Here is a 22,757-nt window from a genome sequence, read left to right as displayed (position 1 = left end):
GGATATCTGCAAACACTCCTTTATCTCCTATCTTCTTTCTTCTTCCCTCTACAGCTGGTGATGATGAGAGTGTCCAGGATGGATGACACTTGGATGAATACACGGACATTGTGACATCATTCATCAGCCTTGGCGAAGAGATGTGCGTTCCCCTCCGCTCCAGAAAGACCTTCAATAATGACAAGCCCTGGTTTTCAGCCCACCTCAGGTGGCTGAGGTCGGAGAAGGAGGTGGCCAGGCGTAGTTCAATTCAATTCAATTCAATTTTATTATATAGCGTCTAATACAACAGATCTTGTCTCTAGACGCTTTCCAGAGATCCAGAACATGAACATAAACATAAACCCCTGAGCAATTATTACATAAACAATGGCAGGTAAAAGCTCCCATAGTGGGAGAAAAACCTTAAGCCAAACAGTGGCAAGGAAAAACTCCCCTTTAGGAGGGAAAAAACCTTGAGCAGGACCAGGCTCATAAAGGGGGGACCCTCCTGCCGGAGGCCAGACTGGGGGAGTCGGGGATGTCAGCAGCACACAGCAGTCATGTGGAAGCAGCAGTGGGATGACCAGAGGTGGGGGGGGGGCGCAGGCAGGCGGAAGCAGCAACAGGATGATCAGAGGGGGGGGCACGTCAGCAGCACACAGCAGACATCCACGTAGGCAGGTGGAAGCAGCAATGGGATGACCGGGGATGGGGGGGGGACCGGGACCGCAGGCCAGAACGCAGCTCCCGAGGCTCCGGCCTGCAAACATGCACAAAAGAGAAAAAGGGGGGCCGGCACAAGAAACTACAGGAACGATGGACAAAAATGATAGCTATGAGATATTTATAATAAATAAAAATGGTAATGGAGAAGAGAGGAAGGGAAAAGGAGAGGAGAAGAAGGGTGAGAGGCACCGCCCAGCGGATCATGTCGGTGCCCCCCTGCAGCATAAGCCTATAGCAGCATATCTACCGCAAAGCTATATTTGAGACTAACTATTATAGTTTTGTTCTATAGCTGCAACTATAACTACTGATTCTAACACACTAGAGTTTACACTACCTAGAGATTTACCAACACCAGCTAGAGGTTTACTAAACACTAACTATAGGCTTTACTAAACAGAAAGGTTTTAAGTTTAGTTTTAAAGGTGGAGGTGGTGTCAGCCTCCTTAACCCAGATTGGAAGTTGGTTCCAAAGTAATGGTGCCTGATAGCAGAACGCCCGCCCTCCAAATCTACATTTAGATACTCTAGGAACTACGAGTAAACCTGCACTCTGGGAGCGGAGAGCTCTGCCAGGAACATAAGGCACTATCAAATCTTGTAAATAATGCGGAGCTAAGCCGTTTTGGGCTTTATATGCAAGTAATAAAATTTTAAATTGGATTCTGAATTTTACAGGTAGCCAATGGAGCGACGCTAACACTGGAGAGACGTGGTCTCTCCTGCTGATTCCTGTCAATACTCGTGCTGCTGCATTCTGGATCAGCTGGAGCCTATTCAGCAAATTACTTGGACATCCTGCTAACAACATGTCAAAGGGGTGGTTCTTAGCGGTTTGATACTACAAGAACCAAAGTCCCCCAGGAAATACTTTAGTTCCGTTCTTCGAGGGTGAGCAGTGCTTAGTAACCCACAAACAAAACAGGGGTGCAGCAACAAACATTTATTGCGCAAAGACTGTTATAAAATCAAGGGTGGGGAAAATGTCACTTAAAATGTCAGGCCCACGACAACAGGGATCCCCGGTCCGGTCCGAGTCCACCGGGCGCTCCCCAACCACCTGGGCCCCCGTGGGCCTCTGTCCATAAGTCCATCCTCCTCAGTCCATTCTCTGCCCATTCTCCGTCCATTCTCCGTCCATCCTCTGTGCATTCTCTGTTGAATATCTAGGGGGAAGGGAACCCTCCCCTGGTCCACCATTGGTCTGGGGGGGCCAGCCTGCAGTCAAACCATTCCAAAGTTATAGCAGAAAATCGGGACAACCAATCAGAAGAAGGGGCGGGGCTAATTAAGGCCAACGAAGCTTAAGGACTCATTACAGAGTCCCATGACACCACCCACGACTTCCTATGTCAAACCATTCCAAAGTTATAGCAGAAAATCGGGACAACCAATCAGAAGAAGGGGCGGGGCTAATTAAGGCCAACGAAGCTTAAGGACTCATTACAGAGTCCCATGACACCACCCACTACTTCCTATGTCAAACCATTCAAAAGTTATGGCAGAGAAAAGTATTCTAGGGGGCGCTGTTGAGCCGTTAGGCCACGCCCATTAATGCAAACCATGAAATATCAAATTTATCGCCAGGCCTGGCTTGCATGCCAAATTTGGTGCCTTTTGGAGAACTATCAAATATGGACCAATCAGATTTCAAAATGGCCGACTTCCTGTTCGGTTTCGGCCATGGCTCCAAGAGACTTTTCTTTAAGTTGTGCCATCATGCAGGTGTGTATCGATTTTTGTGCATGTACGTCAAACCATATTGTGGGGCTTGAGGCACAAAGTTTTCCGGGGGGCGCTGTTGAGCCATTTTGCCACGCCCATTAATGCAAACCATGAAATATCAAATTTATCGCCAGGCCTGGCTTGCATGCCAAATTTGGTGCCTTTTGGGGAACTATCAAATATTGACCAATCAGATGTTCACGATACGGTTCGGGTGTTTTTTTATTGGACTTCTGTGCTAGCCACAGTCTGTCCATAACGAACACCATGTTCGAGCATAAGGGTGTCCATCAGTGCACGTGGCACCAGGACACCCTAGGCCGGAGGTCAATGATCGACTTTGTAGTCGTGTCATCTGACCTCCGGCCGTATGTCTTGGACACTCGGGTGAAGAGTCGACTATTCAAAAATGTTTTTTTCTCTTATTGGTGCAACAATACTGGACCAAATCAACCTATCCCTAAACTTAGGATATGTACCACAGGTTTTCAAAGTTGCAGTAATTAAACCTTTACTTAAAAAACCTTCTCTTGACCCAGACACCTTAGCTAATTATAGACCAATTTCTAACCTTCCATTTGTATCTAAAATTCTGAAAAAGGCAGTTTCAAGCCAGTTATGTGACTATTTGTCTAGAAATGATCTGTTTGAAGTCTTTCAGTCAGGGTTCAGAATGCATCATAGCACAGAGACAGCACTGGTTCGAGTCACGAATGACCTCCTTATGGCCTCAGATAAGGAATTAGTTTCCATACTGGTTCTACTGGACCTCAGTGCTGCTTTCGACACTATAGATCATGGCATTTTACTGCACAGGTTAGAGCATGTTGTTGGGATTAAAGGGACAGCTCTACGTTGATTTAAATCATATCTATCTGACAGGTTCCAGTTTGTTCATGTACATGAGGTTTCTTCAGAACAGTCAAGGGTCTGTTATGGTGTTCCGCAGGGTTCAGTGCTAGGGCCAATCTTGTTCAGTTTATACATGCAGCCATTGGGAAGTATAATCCAGAATCACGGCATACACTTTCATTGCTATGCTGATGATACACATCTCTATTTGTCTATGAAGCCGGATGAGACAGAACCGTTAGTTAAACTTCAGGCATGTCTTAGGGACATCAAGGACTGGATGTCCAGAAATTTCTTGCTTCTAAATTCAGATAAAACAGATTTTATCATTCTTGGTCCAGAGCATCTTAGGAAGGGATTAGATGGTGTTGCGAGGGTTTCCAGTGCAATTGTGAGAAACTTGGTGTTGTTTTTGATCAGCATTTGTCGTCTCTCCAGTGTTAGCATCGCTCCATTGGCTACCCGTAAAATTCAGAATCCAATTTAAAATTTTATTACTTGCGTATAAAGCCCAAACGGCTTATGTTCATGTTCTGGGTCTCTGGAAAGCGCCTATAGACAACATCTGTTGTATTAGACGCTATACAAATAAAATTGAATTGAATTGAATCCCATGACAATGTTTTTAACAAAAAAAGTAAAAATAAAACTTGTCATTCAATATTTGCAAACTAAAGAAAATCTTTACTTCTATTTGGTAAATATTATAAGAATGTAAGAAATTATTTAATGACAAGAAATAGTTGCGCAAAAAAGTAAATCAGGTGAATTTTTATTGTTATAAGCAAATGCAGATAAAAGTAAACCACATCGATCAGTTTTTCCATATCAATATTTCTAAACCTTTTTGATTTCCTATCTATATGTGTTACCAAACTTGAAGTTGTTAATAAAGAAACTTTAAGAACATTAAAAAAGACACAGCATTCAGAGTGGAAGGTTCACTTTCACCATCAAATAAAGTGATGGGTTGAATATGATCAGTCTCAGCAGATGTTAAATGAGTTTTTTAGGCTTGTTTCTGCCTGTTTTTTTGTAATTTTCTTCCAAGTTTCAGGAATGTCAGCTGGCTTTGCATTATATGCTTCAGCAAAGTCCCTGTTGTACTTGTTCATCACATATTTCCAGAAATCTGATGCCTCAAGACTCCCATCAGGAGGGATGTGCCAGTCTGGGAAGATTTCCCAGTAAGACTTGTAAGGATGATATTCATTGTTGGTGGCGCTGCAGCGAAAGTTGTTGTCACTGATCACAAGAGATGTGCAAATGTCAGTTACAAGTTTTGTTGAACTGTCCCACCTGTAGTTACCCAGACCTTGTGGTCGATGCAGGGAAGCAAAGTGATCTTCATGTTTGCCTCCTCCTGCTTCACAGGGAACTTTACAGAACGGACACTGTTTCCCACAACCAACCACTCTGGTGAAAAGCTCAGTCTGAGGATTCACACGGAGATGTTCTAGTTTTCTCTCAAAGGTTGTGTCTTTAAACTTCTTCTTAAGAGTTTCTTCCATCTTCTCCACAGACTCAGTTAACCAATCAGCAAACTGCTCCCGGTCAGCGTTGTTCAGGATCATGAAGGCACCAAGAGCATCCTGGGAAATGACCAGTTTATCACTGAGTTCTTTGCAGATGCGATTAACAAATGTCTTCAGGTCAGCAATCTTCTCTGATTTGGCCTTTTCCATGGCGTCCTTTATATTTTTGATACTAGATTTGAGATGTTCTTCCTCATACCCAGATGTCTTAGATGCACCTGAGAAGTGCTCCTTTATTTGTTCAAGTATCCATGTTTTTACATAATCCTCATAATTGCTAATGCAGCTCAGATAGCTGTTGAAGTCTTCCTTTGACAGCAAATCCAGCAGAATTGAACCCTGGAAGGAGGTTCTGGTGCTGAACGCTTTACTTTTCATCATTTCTTCAGTGATATTTGGACCCAGAGAACGGTAGACAAAGTCTTCAGCAGCAGGTTTCAGACATTGTTCTGTTTTTTTTTATTTATTTATCCTTTATTTATACAGATAAAACACTTGAGTCCGAAGACTCATTTTCAAGTGTGACCTGTTCACATCCACACAGTTGCATAAAACATAAAAATGAGACATGACAAGATATGACAGGACATAACACTTGAAACTGATGCAGAGTGGAAATGACAATACACTATAACTGTGAACTCTTCAGCCTTCTTCTGGCACTGGTCTCGTTGGTGGAAAACATCTTTGAAATCTGCACAGAACTTTTCCTTGTTTTTATCCAGAAGGATCTTGGGCTCATTTGCTTGTATGAAGTCTTCTTGCATTCTCTGAAAGTTTCTGGCTGCAACAGCACAGATGTGCTGCTTTAGAGAAACTTCAAACTCAATGCCTGTCTTAACATCAGCATTGTTCAGGATATCATCAATGATGCGAAGGATCTCCTGGATGTTAGTGTTGTGGTAGTTGGTTTTTCTTTTCGTTTTGTCTGTTACAGAGTCTTGGCAAGCAGCTATTATGTTGTCAGCCACTTTTTGTCTGGCTTTTACACGATCTTGAAGATTCAACCAACCCCTGAATCTGTGTTTCATGTCTTTTAAAAATCCTTCAGGTTGGTATATGAAAGCTGCGAACCCACACTCTTGGAGAGGTTTTTTACTCAGGAGTTCACATGCATGACTCCCCTTGTGTGAAACATTTTCTCTCAGATAGTGGCTCACTTCTGTGAAGACATCTGTGCGTTTTAGTTCAGAGAAAGACATCTTCCTCAGTGTTGTTCTCCACATCTTATCAAACTCTTTGTTTAACTCTCTGTCTGTCATTTGCACATTTTCTGTGCGACAGTCAGCAATTAATCCGCTCACTGCTTTTTCTATTTCTTTTGTATGATTCTCCTTTATTTTGTCGACTTCTTTCATTCCCCGTTTGATATCAGCTGCTGCTGTGAGCTGATTTACGACAGAATTTTCCAATTCTCGACGAATGTTTTTTGCACTGTTTTTAAATTCCTCTTTGTATCCTGCAACCAGATAGACATGTCCATCTCTCTGCTTGAAGTATTCCTCTAGATTGTCAAGGAGTTTCTTCTCCCATTTAGACAGCTCTGTGTCTGCTTCCCATTTTAACTGAGTAAGGAATACTTCCATATCAGATATTTGAGACTTTGCAGCAACTGTACCAAAGTTAGAAATCTTTGTTTCTGCATTGGTAACCCAACTGTACATTGCTTTCTTGAACTCCCACTCCCATCTGTTGAACTCTGTGCAGAGCTTCATGTATGCGTCAGCTACAAGGCTGTTCCTGAAGCTGAAGATGAAGTTTTCGTGCTTCACAGCATTCCACAGACTGGTCATCCACGCTTTAAACTCCAACAAATCATTAGCAGATGATACACACTCTCCCAGTTGTTGGATGATGTTCTTCTTGAGTTCGTATAAAGTCTGGCTGTATCCCACATTGACTGGTGCCATTGGTGGGTTTCCATTCCAGAGTCCAGGAACGTAGCAGTTCCCAGTGTCTGGGTTGTACTCCATCACATCAGTGAAGCTTTTGTTCTCCTCTCTCTTTTCCATTTTGGCTGCTGCTTGGGTCATCTCATTTAACTGTTCCAGGAGCAGTTTCCTGTCTCGTAGGTTCTTCTCATGAGCAGAAACATCAGAAACATTTTGATGAACAAACTGACATTTTGGTTTTTTGCCCACCTCCTTCATTCTGAGGAAAGCATGAACCACTATTTGCAGAATGTCCTTCATTTCAGTTGAATTCTCCATTGCAATATTGATAATGGTGATATCACTCAGCCCCACCACAAATGTTGCAAGCTCATTGTCATGCTCATAGCTGTTGTCCAGCTGAGCAAGTTCTGGTGACTTTAAACCCTTGGTGTCAATGATCACCATGAAGTCACAGCCAAATTCTCTTTTGATGTCTTCATTGAGTGTGATGAGCAGCATGAAGGCACCCCGAGTACATCGACCACTGCTGACTGCAAACTGCACTCCAAACATGGTGTTCAGGAGAGTGGACTTTCCAGTGCTCTGAACTCCAAGAACTGTAACTACCAGTATTTTGTTCTTTGGAGACACCAAGTGATTCAGCTGAGTGAGAACCTCGCTCACCCATCTCAGAGGTATGTTGGATGTATCTCCGTCAACAAGTTCAAGAGGAAATCCATCAAGCAGCAACTGTGCACAGAGTTTGGGCAGATGTTGAAATTGTTGACGTGATGGGTGTGTTTCTGGAAGTGAGAGGGAAGCTTCATAGATCTGACCCATTTCACGGAAGAAATGTTCAGTCCCCAGAGAGCTGTTGGAAAGTTGTCTGTCAATTCCTTTCACCTCCTGTTTGTTTGCAGAATCTCTGCACTTTTCTTTGTACCTCTCCCTTAGTGCGGAGAGTTTTAAACAAGAGATGTTATCAAGGTTCATTCGCATCCATTTCAGGAAATAACAGCTTTCTATTCCTGGGCTGGATATTGCATTGATGAAGCAAATCATTGCTGGGGACATATCATAAGAATTCTGCTTTTTCCGAAGTTCCTTCCTCTGCTCCTGAAGTTGACTTTTGTACATTTCTATGTTCTCAGATCCAAGTTTTTGAAGGCGAAATTCCTCTTTTTCTAAGTGAGTCAGTTCTTTCCATATTTGGCCTTGCAGGGGAAGTTGTTCATCTTTGTACTGAAGAAGGTCTTGAATTTCATCAGTGATGGCATCTGCGTTTTTCTTTCCAGCCTGGCACTCTGGAGAGTCTTCATCAACCAGAATTCCCAGTTCATGAGCAATGTCAGCCATATTTGCTATTGGCATCTTCATCTGTGGGTTCTCCACTACATCACTGACTGTTTTCCTCAAATGTTTGATAAAATCTGCAATGTTTTGCTGCTTTTTCTTTAAAATGCAATTGCTTGCAGTCAAGTTTAAAGCAGTTGCAACTTTTTTCAGTGATTCTAACTTGAAGTTCTTGCTCTCACTGTTTCCCACCAAGAAGATCTGGGCTTTCTGGTTCTGGTTTGTGAGAATTTTGCACTCAGAGTCCAAATGGTCAAAGAACACAAAAATTGCTGCAGATGTCTGACCCAGAAAAGAGTATTGTGTTTCAAATGAAGTAATGTCCCCATGAAGATTAGCAACAGCCACTGGTTTATTGAAAAGATCGATGTCTGTGTTCCCACCAGGAAGGTACCAGGTGATTTCTGTCAGTTCGTTGGATATTCTTTTTGGACTGTCACCACCCTCCATGTTGTGGTGAACAAAGGTGTCGTGGTACTGCTGAGAATGGCTGAGAAGCTTGTTGAGGATCTTTGACTTTGACAAGGAGCATTTACCCAGTCTCACAAAAGAGATAATTGGAACTTGTGAATCAACTATTCTCTCTTCAATGAAACCCTTGGATTGTGAAAGAGCTGAAGGTCTGTACTTCTTGACAATGTCTCTAATGGCCCACAGCATGAGCGTACACTGTTCTGTATCACAGCTGGGAAGCAGTAGAGGCACAGAGAACTGACACATCGACATTTTTACTGCCATTTCTTGTTGTACAAAAGCATCTGAACCAAGAAAGAGAGCAGTGATTATGTCGAGAGGGTTTAGTGTGTCACCTTTGTTTGGAGTCTCAAGTAGATCAGTGAAATCTAACTCAGTCCCTGGTGAATCATCACAGTTCAACTCACAAGCTGATGAACCCTTCATATTTCTAGCTGTTACATTAACCATCTTCAGTTTCTTTAGAAAATACCATGGGAGATCTGATTTACTCTTGACAGGAACATCAGTGATGGTCTTCTCATCAATCTCCAGGATCTTGGTGTGTGTTAGTTTCTCTCTGTAGTACGGTGTCAACCCCAGATCCTCCAGCAGGCTCTCCAGGTCGGTCTCTGTGGAGATACAAACAATATATAATAATTGCCTTGTGCCCTTAAACTGCCGCAGTTACAAGAGGAGCTTAGTGTTTAAAATCAAGCAGCTACCCGATAAATATTAAACACAACTGTTGATTATCTGAACCCATGAACCAAGTTCCATAAATTCAACAAAGCCAGGAGAGCTGGTTCTCAACAAACAGAATATGGGAACAGGGATGGTGAGGACTGCATTGATTATCATCAATTGGGTTACTAAGACCCAGATTTCTGCTCCAGGTACCATGTGCGCTCACAATGAATAAATAAATAAACAATTATAGCCAATACAATCTTCTCTGTGCTGCAGCTTTACGGTAGTTCCCAAAGCTTCCAACTTTCAACTCTTTCTGACAAAGTCAGTTATTAAAATACTTGATGTTTTAACTCCACTGATCAAATCTTTTTTTCTTTTATGACGTTATTAACTGTATCACTGTCTGGCTTGATGCTGCTCCTCTTGCCTGGTTGCTGGATCTGATCCTGCAGACCCAGAAACTCTGAACATGATTAAAGCGAGTGATAATGATGAATCAGTTATATTTTCTGCTGTACTCACCTGTATTATTGATTATGATTCTTCTTAGTTGATTTGATCAAAGCATAAACTGTGTTATTTTGGGCTAAAGGTTCCCATAGTGACCTGTTTAAGATGGCATTTCTACTTTCAGCCTGAACAAAGCTAATATATGCTCCAGCAGATTCCTGTGACTCTAAACAGGAACATGTTAATATGGTTGAATATTTGATGATGGCTACAACATCTGCCCGGAAAACAAGACACTGGTTGCTTGAAAGAACTAAAAATCCAAATGGCATCATCATTCATTCTGACAAATATCGTTTAATTGAAGCGTTGACTGACTTAATATCAAAGCAAAGTTATTGATTTTGTCATTCATTTGACAGCATGGTGCTGATTCAGTTTTTTAAATGTTTTGTGGTTAAACTCTGACTGAATTCCAGGGGGGATTAGATACATTAGATAAAACAAGTGATATATAAATGCAGACCATGTAGGTATAACTAAAGGAGTAGAAACGACTTTTCTTCATGTTAAACGATCAATTTAGAGTTCATTTAAAGTTACGTTTGTTTAATTTTAGGAAGTGTCCAAATCGAGATTTTGACAGATGTGACTGGCTAATGAAAGTTATCTTGAAGAGAAAATGAGAGAATGGTTGAGAAATTAAAACTAAATCTAAAACTTTGTCAGTAAATCTGAGATACTGGCAAATATTTACAGACTAAATCACCGGGTCTTAAGAACTAACGGAGCCCCAAACAGCTACAATTGTAATATTTTGTAAAGTCATAAATGATTTAAAAAGACATATTGTTGTTGTTCACTGTCAACATCATCCATTTAAAAATTGAATGTGGAAATGAAACTTCACTTGCAGGGTACTTGTCAGAATAATTTAGAGCATTAAAGGTCATCTAAATCATCTAAACCAATATTAATATCATGTAACTTTATACGTATGACAAGTATCACTTAAAATAATAAACTATTTGGTCTTTAGTTTAGTTTAAGAAACATCAACAGGGAGTGGAGCTTTGGCAGAACTCTCAAGATCCTTCCTGAGAACGTGAAACTATCTATCATAGAAAATGTTCATGCAGCACGTCAAACAAACAGGAAAACACTCAGCTTTGAGCCCTGACAGTCCATTTACACCTGAACAGAAGAATTCCAACACCAATCTGTTAAATGTAACTGACCAGTTTTTGGACTTAGTAGTCCAGCTGTTTAGCTAAAAAAATGTATAGGAATCGTTCAGTTTGTGATACAAGCATGAAATTTGGTACAAATAGCCAAAGGTTTCCCCAAAAGATATGGACGTGGAGCCATCGTGAATTTTCAACATGGCGCCCATGGCAGCCATTTTTCAAAATGGCCGCCAGAAATAAGTGTTTTCTAATGAGTGATTAGTTGAAATGAGTTGCCAGTTTGCCCTGGCTGAGCTTCAACATCCACTCTATTACTGATCCATTCATTGGATGGTTCAGTTCTTGCAGATATGAGGATCTTTTTTGGTTTATTAGTTCAAAGTTTGTTTTTATGTATAATAGATCTATTTTCATGAAATGACGGTATATATTTTATTTTGGCTAATATGGCTGTTATCATGAAAGAAACAGTTGTCATGTTCAGTTTTGAGGTAGAAGGAAGCTTCTGGCCAATTCCAATGTTTCAAATGTGATTTCTGCATCATCAATAATGACTGATTAGACACCAAGATCATCCATATCAGACACTCACACAAATGATGGCTGCCATCTTTAAAAAATGGTGGCCATCTTGAATATTAAATGACAACATTTCAATTATCCAAGAGACATCTACCAAGTACTATATGTGGAAAATATGTCTAAAATATCATATTATGTCCCCAAGTCATATAAAAAGAGTTGTTTGTGGCGTCCATTTTGAAAAATGGCTGCCATGGGCGCCATGTTGAAAATTCACTATGGCTCCACGTCCAATTATTTTTGGAATGCCTATTGGCTATGTGTGTACCAAATTTCCTGCTTGTATCACAAACTGAACGATTGTTTTGGTTATCTTCTGCACTATTGTATCTAACAGAGGAAGAGATGTTTTCAAACTGTAGAGAAACTGTCTCTCTGCCAACATGCAGGACTGTTACTTCTGGAGGAGGAACATCTGTCAGAGGAGAAAACAATACTCTGTGTTCAGATTACAGGATGCTTTTAGTTGTAAAACTTTCTGAAACGTGTCCTTATCTTCCATCAGTCATGCTTACGGTCAGCCTGCAGCGAGGCAGAGGAGTCTCCTTCATCACTGAGAGGCTCAAGGAGGGAATCCGGTGCATCAAAGAAATCCTTGATGAATGTAGAAAAAGTTTGACTCTCGTTAAATTAATCAAGATAAAAATATATACTGTTCATGTTAGGGCTGGGCGATATATCGAGATTTTAATATATATCGATATATTTTCAAACGCGATATGGTACGAGACAATATCGTTTATATCGATTTAAAAAAATATATATATATTTTTTTTTTTTTAATGATTTTGATATTGCTTATTTTGTGACAAATTGACTTGAATGTTTTATTTGAGATTTGCACAAATGTTTTGTTATTTGCACAACTGTCAACCTCAGTGGAACTGTCTACATTGTATTAATTGCACAGTGTATTTTAATTTAATTGTTATGCAGGAAAGGGATATTTGTTTTATTTTATTCAAGAAGCATTTTTATTCTATATATGCAGGCAGTTTATTTGTATTTCATTTGTTTTATACATGTTGATATTGTGCAGACCTCTGTTAATAAAGGAACCTGTGTGACATTTGGCACGAGGCTTTGTATTAAAACTGACTGTTTTTTTAAGGGTTTGCCTCAGAAAAAAATGAAGCTAACAGAGAAGCTAACAGAGATGCTAACAGAGATGCTATGCTATAATGCTTTGGGGGAAACCCCAATTATGGCACAGAAAAAATATCGATATATATCGAGTATCAACATTCAGCTAGAAAATATCGAGATATGACTTTCGGTCCATATCGCCCAGCCCTAGTTTATGTGTTGTGCCTTTATTTTACCTCTTCCCCCTCTGAGTTATCCATTGTTAAAGTCACAGTCTCAGTTATGCCGGCACATTTGGTCCAGATGGATCAAACCTGTTCCACAGATACAAAAAACACAAAGAAATAATGAATAAAAAAACTGTAGTTCAATAAATAAAATTAAAACGATGTATAAATCCAATATAATCGAAAGATACAGGACATTAGTGTGATACAAAACGATATTGTTGTTGTAATAATAATATTTATATACCAAAAAATGTAATGATTGGTCTTTGGTTTCCTTTTGTTTTCACAGATTGTTTTTTGTTTCCTCTAAGCATTGATTATTTACTTTCTCTGTTAGTTGTTTTTCTGAGATCCGTCTTCTGATTGTTTTTTACTTGATTTTTCTGTCATATTTACATTTGTCTTCCTTCTTGTTTTGCATGTGTGTTTACTTTGCTGTTTTTTTTGTTGTAGATTGTTTGTCCTAGTTATTAGTACAGTAGTAGTACTATGAAGTAAACTAAGTTAAAAACGGTAGGCACAATAAGCTTAGGCTTCAGCTACACCTTTTGGTCGGTTTATTCCTTACTTCTTTTTTTATTATTTCTTTCCTACAAAGGAAATGAAATGGAAACTGATCGACCTAATAAACTACTTCATCTTCATCTTCACAGAAAGGTAACATAAAACAATGTAAATTATGTAATATTACAGCAACTATATCAATTATATTACAAATAAAAAGGCACAAAAAGTGAGGAAATTTGTGTTTGGTAGATTATTTCTTTGTTGTATCAATGCTTATTGTCAATAAACCTTACACCGTTATTTCCCGTTCCTGTTACATCTAACATTTTAAACATAACTAAATAGTGTGTATTGGAGTTAAGGTCGTCTAGCACAGGCCTAGGAGTTAGAGCTTGAGCAGTTTTATGTTTTATGTTCATATATCTCTGATGTTGTAAATGATGATGTTGCCAGCAGTTCAGGAAATCAGGGGCCCAGACCTTTTTAAGAGTTGTACTGTCTTTGGGTCAAAATGACCTCATTCTCCTGTTCCTTCTTTACTTCCTCCTGCTCTCTCCTTCCTTCTCCATTCCTCTTTTTTCCCTTCTTTCCTTCCTTCTTTTTTCCCTTCTTTCCTCCCTTCCTTCCTTCTTTCCTCCCTTCCTTCCTTCTTCCTTTCCTTCCTTCCTTCTTTTCTCTCTTCCTTCCTTCTTCCTTCCCTTCCTTCCTTCTTTTCTCTCTTCCTTCCTTCTTCCTTCCTTTCCTTCCTTATTTTCTATCTTCCTTCCTTCCTTCCTTCCTTTCTCCCTTCCTTCCTTTTTTTCTCCCTTCCTTCCTTCTTTAATCCCTTCTTTCCTTCATTCCTTCTTTTCTCCCTTCCATCCTTCTTTCCTTCCTTCCTTCTTTCCTCCCTTCCTTCCTTCTTTCCTCCCTTCCTTCCTTCTTTTCTCCCTTCCTTCCTTCTTTCCTTCCTTCCTTTTTTTCTCCCTTCCTTCCTTCTTTAATCCCTTCTTTCCTTCATTCCTTCTTTTCTCCCTTCCATCCTTCTTTCCTTCCTTCCTTCTTTTCTCCCTTCCTTCCCTTTTTTCTCCCTTCCTTCCTTCTTTTCTCCCTTCCTTCCTTCTTTTCTCCATTCCTTCCTTCTTTTCTCCCTTCCTTCCTTCTTTTTTACCTTCCGTCCTTCTTTTATCCCTTCCTTCCTTTTTTCTCCCTTCCTTCCTTTCATCCCTTCTCTCCTTCCTTCCTTCTTTCCTCCCTCCCTTCCTTCCTTCCTTCCTTCCTTCTTTCCTCCCTTCCTTCCTTCTTTCCTCCCTTCCTTCCTTCTTTTCTCCCTTCCTTCCTTCTTTTCTCCCTTCCTTCCCTTTTTTCTCCCTTCCTTCCTTCTTTTCTCCCTTCCTTCCTTCTTTTCTCCCTTCCTTCCTTCTTTTCTCCCTTCCTTCCTTCTTTCCTTCCTTCCTTCTTTCCTCCCTTCCTTCCTTCGTTCCTTCCTTCCTTCTTTTCTCCCTTCCTTCCTTCTTTTCTTTCTTCCTTCCTTGGATATTATTGGATAGTATTTGAAATTACACGCGGGGGCAGATCCGTGCCGTGCATTATCCCCTTAGAGAATGACGTACCTTGAGAAATATCTGTCGTGCTGCGGATGAATTACCACGGAGTTCAGGCAAGTTTATCCTAAGATGAAGTTGTTCCAAGTACAACTCTCTCCCTTCTAATGTCAGCGGGATATTGAGCCTCAGCTTTTATACTGAAGAACAAAGTTTCACTTTCATTTCCAAAGAAATGAAAGTGAAATGAGCCAAAGTTCAGTTACAGGAAATGAAGCCCAACTACTCATTTACAGATGCAAGTAAACGTTTGGTTACTTTGTAACCTTGGTTCTCTGAGTGAGAGACTATCTCTCCACTCCGTTACATATTCCATATGTACGGGGATTGATCCCCCTGCTGTCAAGGTACGTGGATATTTCTTTAAGACACACCGGCTTGCCCGGCCACGCCCTAGGTTTACCTATAAAGCACCTGTGCTGGCGTGTAATCAGTGATAGTTTGATCGAAACATGTCTCCGAGCGGCCTGAAGAGCTGGAGAGATAGTCTCTCACTCAGAGAACCAAGGTTACAAAGTAACCAAACGTTCTCTATCGTATCGAGACTATCTCTCCACTCCGTTACATATTCCATATGTACGGGGAACTCTTTAAGACACCCCGTGAGGAGACGGTGCGGCTCACAGCCCAGTACACCAAGTGACATCTCCTATTCTTCCACACTACATACCAGTTAGGACAAGGCCCCGCAAGACGCAAAGGCCAAGCCTGAGAGGCAGAGGGGCTGCTCAGGACAGTCCGCAAGTCGCAAGACTGACCAAAAAAACCAACAAAAGTCAAGAACGGAGCGGCCGCTCAGATCAGCCCGCAAGACGCCAAGCTGACCGAAGGAGACAACAAAGTAACCGACCAAAAGAAACCAAACAAAAGGTAGCCGGCTACCGTTGAGTCACACCCAGCACCCGCTCACCAAAGGAGGGGCTGGCTGCAACATTCAAACGGTAAAACCGTGAAAACGTGGACCGAGATGACCATGTGGCCGCTGCACAGATGGTAGCAGGAGAGGCCCCTCGCCACAAGGCCCATGAGGTGGCCACGCCACGTGTAGAGTGTGCCCGAACCCCGGACGGGGCAGGCACACCCGAGAGCACGTAGGCCTTCTGAATAGTGTCCACAATCCAGTGGGACAGGCGAGACTTCGATAGGGGCCTGCCAAGACAGCTCGAGTTGAAGCAAACAAAGAGCTGATTGGTCTTCCTGATGGCCCGTCGTGCGCCGTATGTACTCCGTCAGGGCCCTGACAGGGCATAACACGGGCAGGGGCCGCTCGTTCGACTGTCCCACCTCCGAAGAGGACAGTGACCGCAGCTCGACTGTCTGGGACAGATGAAACTCAGACAGAACCTTAGGCAGAAAAGCTGGATTGGGGCGGAGGACAACCCCCGAGCCATCTGGCAGGAACCTGCAGCAGTCACTGTGAACAGACAGTGCATGGAGCTCGCTCACCCTCCTAGCAGAAGTCACCGCCAGTAGAAATGCGGTCTTAAACGAGAGCCATTGCAGATCAGCAACCCCAAGGGGCTCAAAGGGGGAATGCTGAAGTGCACCAAGGACGGTATCCAAGTCCCAAGGCGGGACAGAAGGTCCAGTCCTACGAACCGCAAGCCTCTGGGCACCCTTAAGGAATCGGGAAATCAGGGAGCAGTCATCGGGAGACAAAGCATGCTCACCGACACGAACTGCCTTGACAGCTGCCACCATACCTCGTAGGGTGGCAGCAGACTTCCCAGCCTCCAACTGAGACTGTAAAAACGACAGGATGCCCCGGGCGTTGGCCGAATAGGGATCCATCTGGTGCACCCCACACCAAGTGGTAAACACCCCCCATCGGTAAGAGTAGGCAGCCCTAGTGGAAGGCGCCCGGGCCGCTTGCACAGTCTTCACCACAGACTCTGGCAAGCCTAAAGCCAGGAGCCCGTCCCTCTCAGGGGCCAGGCCACCAGTCTGAGCCCCGCTGGGAAGGGGTGGAACAGGGCTCCGCTCGCCTGGGACAGCAGGTCTCGCCGAAGCGGGAGAACCCATGGCGTGCCGTCCAGGAGATGTGGGATTGCAGAGAACCACAGCATGTGGGGCCAAAGAGGAGCCACCAGAATCACCCTCGCCCCCTCCGCCCGAATCCTGTAAAGGAGAGGCTGGAGGAGAGTGAACGGAGGGAAGGCGTAGAGGAGGCCCCGAGGCCACGGGTGCGCCAGCGCATCCCACCCCAAGGGAGGATTGTCGTTCTTCAGGGAAAAGAACAGGCGACAATGCGTCGACTCCCTGGAGGCAAACAGGTCGACGTCCGCCCTGCCGAAACGACGCCAGATTTCCTCGACCACCTGAGGATGGAGTCTCCACTCCCCCGGTGTCGGCCCTCCTCTCGACATGAGGTCCGCTGCTGTGTTCAACGGTCCCGGCACGTGCACAGCCCTGAGCGAACAGAAGAGGGGGTGAGCCCACTGCCACAGCGTGGTTGCCAGCTTGCATAGGACAGGGGAGCCCAGACCCCCCTGTCTGTTGATGTAGGCCGCTGCTACTGTGCTGTCGGTCCTGACAATGACATGGTGACCCCTCAGTCTTGGCAGGAACTCTCTGAGTGCCAAGAGGACAGCCTTCAGCTCCAGGACGTTTATGTGCTGGGACATCCAGCGACCGCTCCAGCGGTTGTTGACCCCGCAGCCTTCGTGGACAGCGCCCCAGCCTATTTGGGATGCGTCTGTGAATACCAGTTGGCGATACACCACCGGTCCCAGAGCACTCCCGTTTGCCAGATTGGCCGGATCCCTCCACCAGGAGAGGGCCCTGTGGAGCCTCCGAGAAACCACAACCGTGATCCGGCGGGACATCTGAGGGCACAGGCCCAGGCCCAGCAGGCAGCGCTGGACGGGTCGCATATACAGGAGGGCAAGAGGGACCACCTGCACCATGGCTGCCATCAGGCCCATGAGACGGAGGCAGAGTCCCCAGCTGACCCGAGAGCGCAGCTGAAAGTGGCCGAGGCAGGCCGAGAAGGCCTGCTGCCTCTCCTGGGTCAGCGTGATAACCGCCCTCCTGGAGTCCAGAACCGTACCCAGGAAGGTCGTCACCTGAGAAGGCTGGAGCTTGCTCTTTCTGTAATTCAGGCGCAGACCCAGGGCCTGAATGTGCTCCAGGAGCAGGGCCACATGGTGGTGGCAGAGCTCCTCCGAGGCCGCACAGACCAGCCAATCGTCGAGGTAATTGAGGATGCGGAGCCCCTGCAGCCTCAGGGGCGCGAGGACCGCATCCATGCATCGGGTAAACGTCCGGGGAGCCAGGGATATGCCGAAAGGCAGGACCTGAAACTCGTACCGTCTGCCCTCGAAGCCGAACCTCAGAAACCGCCAGTGCCCCGGCCAGATGGGTATCTGGAAGTACGCATCTTTGAGGTCCACAGTGGCAAACCAGTCCCCCATGGTAACGGCCTGCCGCACCCTGGGGATCGTCAACATCCTGCACCTCAGGGGCCGCAGATGTTTGTTGAGCACCCTGAGGTCCAGAATCGGGCGAAGTCCCCCATCCCGCTTGGGGACCAGGAAGTAGCGGGAGAAAAACCCAGCCCGGTGGTCCCCGCACTTCACCTCCCTTATGGCGTGTTTTTCCAGGAGGGAGGACAACTCCCCCCGCATCACCTCTGCATGTTGATGGTTGGTCACAGTAGTGAAGGTGGCCAACCTCGCCAAAGGGGGTCTGCATGAAAATTGCAAGCGGTAGCCATGGGTCATGGTGGAAACCACCCATGGATCCGCCCCCAAAGCCGCCCAAGCGTCCCTGTAGCGGACCGTCGACAGGGGCAGCTGGCAGGCCGGGGTCTTGGGATAGTCAGGAGGGGGGCGGGCGCTTGGAGGACCCCTGAGCCGAGCCCCCCCTCCTCCCCCGATGGCGGGAGTCACGCCGACGAAAAGCCTCCAGCTGGGGCCTGAGGTCCCCTGTACCCCATGTCGGGGCCTCGAGAGGACGGACGGCTGTTCTAGCCCGCCTGGAGCCCCTGGGGCGCCTGGAGAAGCCTGACACCTCTTGTGCGGTGCAGCGATTCTCCCGTGCCTGCTGCAGTAGCTGAGCCGCATTCGAACCAAACATGGCCGAAGGTTCCACTGGCAACCTGACCAAACAGTCCCGATCCCTTTGCTGGAGCTGAGACTGGGACAGCCATAAGTGGCGTCTAGCAACCCAAAAGGAAGCTAAGGCCCTGCCTGTAGCCACCGCCTGCTCCTTCATGATCGAGGAGAGGACTGAGGAAGCGGTCCGAAGCTCACCCGCAACATCGGAACCCCCGGGACCCTCCTGCACTTTCTTGGACAGGTCACGAAGGTAGAGGGACATGATAGCCCCTGTATTCGACAGACGGGTCTGGGTAGCCATAGCTCTGTGCAGCTTGCCCAGCAGGTCATCCATGAGTCTACAATTCCTACTGGGACAGGAGGTTTTGCCAAGAAAGGAGCCGGAGGGAGAAATGAGAGGAGAGAGAGCCGGGTCTATCTGAGGGAGCGGCCCGCAGGCGACACGCTCCCTGTCAGTCATGTCCGAAAACCTGCGACATGACGAGGACCACCTATGCGAGGCTGCTGGTGAAGCAAACTGACCGCACACCAGTTCCTCGAAGTCCGGTAGGAGGGGCACCCGTACCGGTACGGGGCGGACCTCCCCGACCTCCTCAAACCGAGAGGTGGGCGCCATAAGGTCGTCAGGGGGGGCCACACCCAGAGCCCTGGCTGCCCTGCCAATAACCTCATTGAAATGTGGGGTCGAAGAGCTTCCATCTTCTGCACCGCCCCCACTTTGCCCACAAGACAGGTCATCGTAGTCAGAGAAGACCGTCTCCACGTCGACCTCGTCGCCCACCTCCTCCAACCCCAGAATGGGGGGGGGAGGAGGGTCAACACAAGGCCAGCCTACTGTTTTAGGCATAGGGGGAGGCAGAGTGCCCTGCCAGGGTCTCGAACACTCCCCTTGCCCTAGTGTGGCTTCAGCCCCCGACCTCCCGACTTTCCGCTTGGGCATCCCGGAAAGAGGGGAACCTGCCCGCTTCCCGGAGAAAAATCTACAACGGGCCTCTCTGGTACGTGCAGAAAAAATAAAACAATTCATGCACGACTGTGGGCTTTCTCTGGCCAAAAAAGCGTGCTGAGGTCCCAAACACTCAATACATTCATCGTGACCATCCTCCAGAGGCATGGGAACCTCACAGCTCATACAAGAGCCTTGTCCCCTCTGGGCCGCCATGATTGCGCAATCAGGGGGCGGGGCCGACAGTGCCCGGAGCGTCACTGCCTGTTTACACCGGCTCAGGTACCCCGACAGGCTTAGCTTCACTGATAGCCTATTCCTGCCTTCTCGCCTCTGTGTTTTTACACTTATAACAAAAAACAGGGGGGGGGGGGGGCGCGCGCTTCAGCCGCACGGACTCAGCCGGCGCTTAACGCGGACTCGGCGTCTCCTCACGTGCCGGAGGCAGACGGAGCTCTAACAGGCGCGGATCCAACGGACGCGTAAACCCACGGGACATGGACTATACGCCGGAGGGTACCAGAGGTCAGTACCGGACCAGCCGAGCGCGTAAGCTCACGGAGCGTGAACGATACACCGGGTGGAATCACGGTCGCCCTGACCGGAAGGCAGCACGGAACCAGCAGAGCGCGTAAGCCCACGGGACATGGACGATACACCTGGAGGAACCAACCGGAGACAACACGGATCCAACAGAGCGCGTAAGCCCACGGGACATGGACAATACACCTGGAGGAACCACGGTCGCCCTGACCGGAAGGCAGCACGGATCTACCGAGCGCGTAAGCCCACGGGACATGGACAATACGCCGGGGACCACGGCCGCGTCTCTGGTCTTCTTAGAAGAAAAAGATAAGAAGGATAAGAAGGATAAAAAGGAAAAACAGCAATCCAGGGAGGCTGCCCGGAGACAGACGCCCAACCACAGCTACGATGGGTAAGTGGATTCACGCTGCACCTTCTCTAACATAGATCGTCTCACACTTGCACCTTGACTCAGGTGGAGATCAAACAATCACTGATTACACGCCAGCACAGGTGCTTTATAGGTAAACCTAGGGCGTGGCCGGGCAAGCCGGTGTGTCTTAAAGAAATATCCACGTACCTTGACAGCAGGGGGATCAATCCCCGTACATATGGAATATGTAACGGAGTGGAGAGATAGTCTCGATACGATAGAGAACATCACAATCTACAGGACTGTCTCAGAAAATTAGAATATTGTGATTTTCTTACAAAAACAAAAATGTCATACATTCTGGATTCATTACAAATCAACTGAAATATTGCAAGCCTTTTATTATTTTAATATTGCTGATCATGGCTTACAGCTTAAGAAAACTCAAATATCCTATCTCAAAAAATTAGAATATTCTGGGAATCTTAATCTTAAACTGTAAGCTATAATCAGAAATATTAAATAATATTAAATTGCAATGTTTCAGTTGATTTGTAATGAATCCAGAATGTATGACATTTTTGTTTTTTTAATTGCATTACAGAAAATAAAGAACTTTATCACAATATTCTAATTTTCTGAGACAGTCCTGTATATAACTGTTCAGCTTTCATACTGAAGAACAGTTTCACTTTCATTTCCAAAGAAATGAAAGTGAAATGAGCCAAAGTTCAGTTACAGGAAATCAAGCCCAACTACTCATTTACAGATGCAAGTAAACATCACAATGTATCTAACTGTGCAACAATAAACTTGACCAACTGCGTTTTCATAACTTGTTTTTTCTTTTCATAACATGAGCTGTTTTTGTAGAAAGGGAAATGAATTTCGGTGCCTGCAACATTATTTCTTATGTCCTCTGATTGTTTCTGCTGCACTCATCTCCTGCTTTCATCATAAATGCCACAGGTTAGGGTGAAAATGTGTAACTTTTCATGCCATCCATTTCTTTAGTTTATTATTAGGGCCCGAGCACTTACAGTGCGAAGGCCCTATTGTATCTGTAGGAATTTTTATTATCGTTATTCTATCTTTCTTTCTTTCTTTCTTTCTTCTGACAAAATGAGGGCCTTTTTTCCTAAACGTGCCCCAAAAGTCACCAAATTTTGCACCAAGCCAGGCCTGGTGAAAAATTTGATATTTAATGGCATTAATGGGCGTGGCCTAACGGCTCAACAGCGCCCCCTTGAAAACTTTGTTCCTCAAGCCCCACAATACGGTTTGGACATACATGCACGAAAATTGGTACACACCTGTATCATGGCACAACTTAAAGAAAAGTCTCTTGGCACCATGGCCGAAACCGAACAGGAAGTCGGTCATTTTGAATTAATCATGTAATTTTGGCGCAATTTATGCCAAAATTATGAACCGTAACGTGCACCCAGGTGTGTTATACATCAAAATGTGCGTCTCCATCCTGCAACAACACGCATTACTTTTCTCAGTCAAAAGTGTTACCGTGGCGACGCTAGACGCCAAAAAGCGCACCCCCCCTTCATCTGATTGGTCCATATTTGATAGTTCCCCAAAAGTCACCAAATTTTGCATGCAAGCCAGGCCTGGCGATAAATGTGATATTTAATGGTTTGCATGAATGGGCGTGGCAAGATGGCTCAACAGCGCCCTCTAGAAAAAAGTTTCTCTGCTATAACTTTTGAATGGTTTGACATAAAGACTCATGGGCGGTGTCATCGGACATGGTTTTGAGTCCTTGACCTTAATTGGTGCAAATTGCACGCGCGAGGGCCCGTTCATCGCTGCTTGCAGCTTTAATTTTGTAATTGTACCAGAAGCAGACATGTTTAGCTGCTCCACATGTCTGGAACAAACTCCCAAAAAGCCTCAGATCAGCTGAAACACTAAGTTTATTTAAGTCCAGGTTAAAGATTCACCTGTTCTCAGATGCCATTGAGTAAAGCTCTAACTCTTCAGTCCAAAAACCTAATCATATTTTAAATACTGATTTTTATCTAT

At 45.0% G+C, this 22,757-nt stretch overlaps 2 protein-coding genes across 2 annotated transcripts; both read right to left on the bottom strand.

Annotated features, from left to right (window-relative positions):
- Positions 1–4,271: 4,271 nt before the first annotated feature.
- On the bottom strand, positions 4,272–16,609 carry LOC133442595 (interferon-induced very large GTPase 1-like). The gene is given in 3 exon segments (XM_061720604.1): positions 4,272–5,269; positions 5,443–9,178; positions 15,782–16,609. Coding segments are annotated over 3 exon segments (5,562 nt in total).
- A 110-nt stretch (positions 16,610–16,719) lies between these two features.
- Positions 16,720–19,816, bottom strand: LOC133442594 (uncharacterized). Its single transcript, XM_061720603.1, has 2 exons — positions 19,072–19,816; positions 16,720–18,977 (listed from the first exon to the last, which is right to left on the bottom strand). The coding sequence occupies exons 1-2, from the start codon at positions 19,814–19,816 to the stop codon at positions 16,720–16,722; spliced, it is 3,003 nt and encodes a 1,000-aa protein (XP_061576587.1).
- Between the last annotated feature and the right edge of the window lie 2,941 nt (positions 19,817–22,757).

This window comes from Cololabis saira, chromosome 4, assembly GCF_033807715.1.
Source record: "Cololabis saira isolate AMF1-May2022 chromosome 4, fColSai1.1, whole genome shotgun sequence".
Classification (NCBI taxonomy): Eukaryota; Metazoa; Chordata; class Actinopteri; order Beloniformes; family Belonidae; genus Cololabis; species Cololabis saira.
Note: the sequence above shows the minus strand (reverse complement) of the source record. Positions and strands in the feature narration are given on the sequence as shown.

Bases quoted from the DNA above. Each gene is read 5' to 3' on its own strand.
- LOC133442594 (XM_061720603.1), bottom strand. From the start codon at position 19,816: ATGCCCAAGCGGAAAGTCGGGAGGTCGGGGGCTGAAGCCACACTAGGG. The intron at 18,978-19,071 runs GTGAGCTTCGGA...TTGGGTTGCTAG, and splicing joins CGGGGGTTCCGATGTTGCGG to ACGCCACTTATGGCTGTCCC.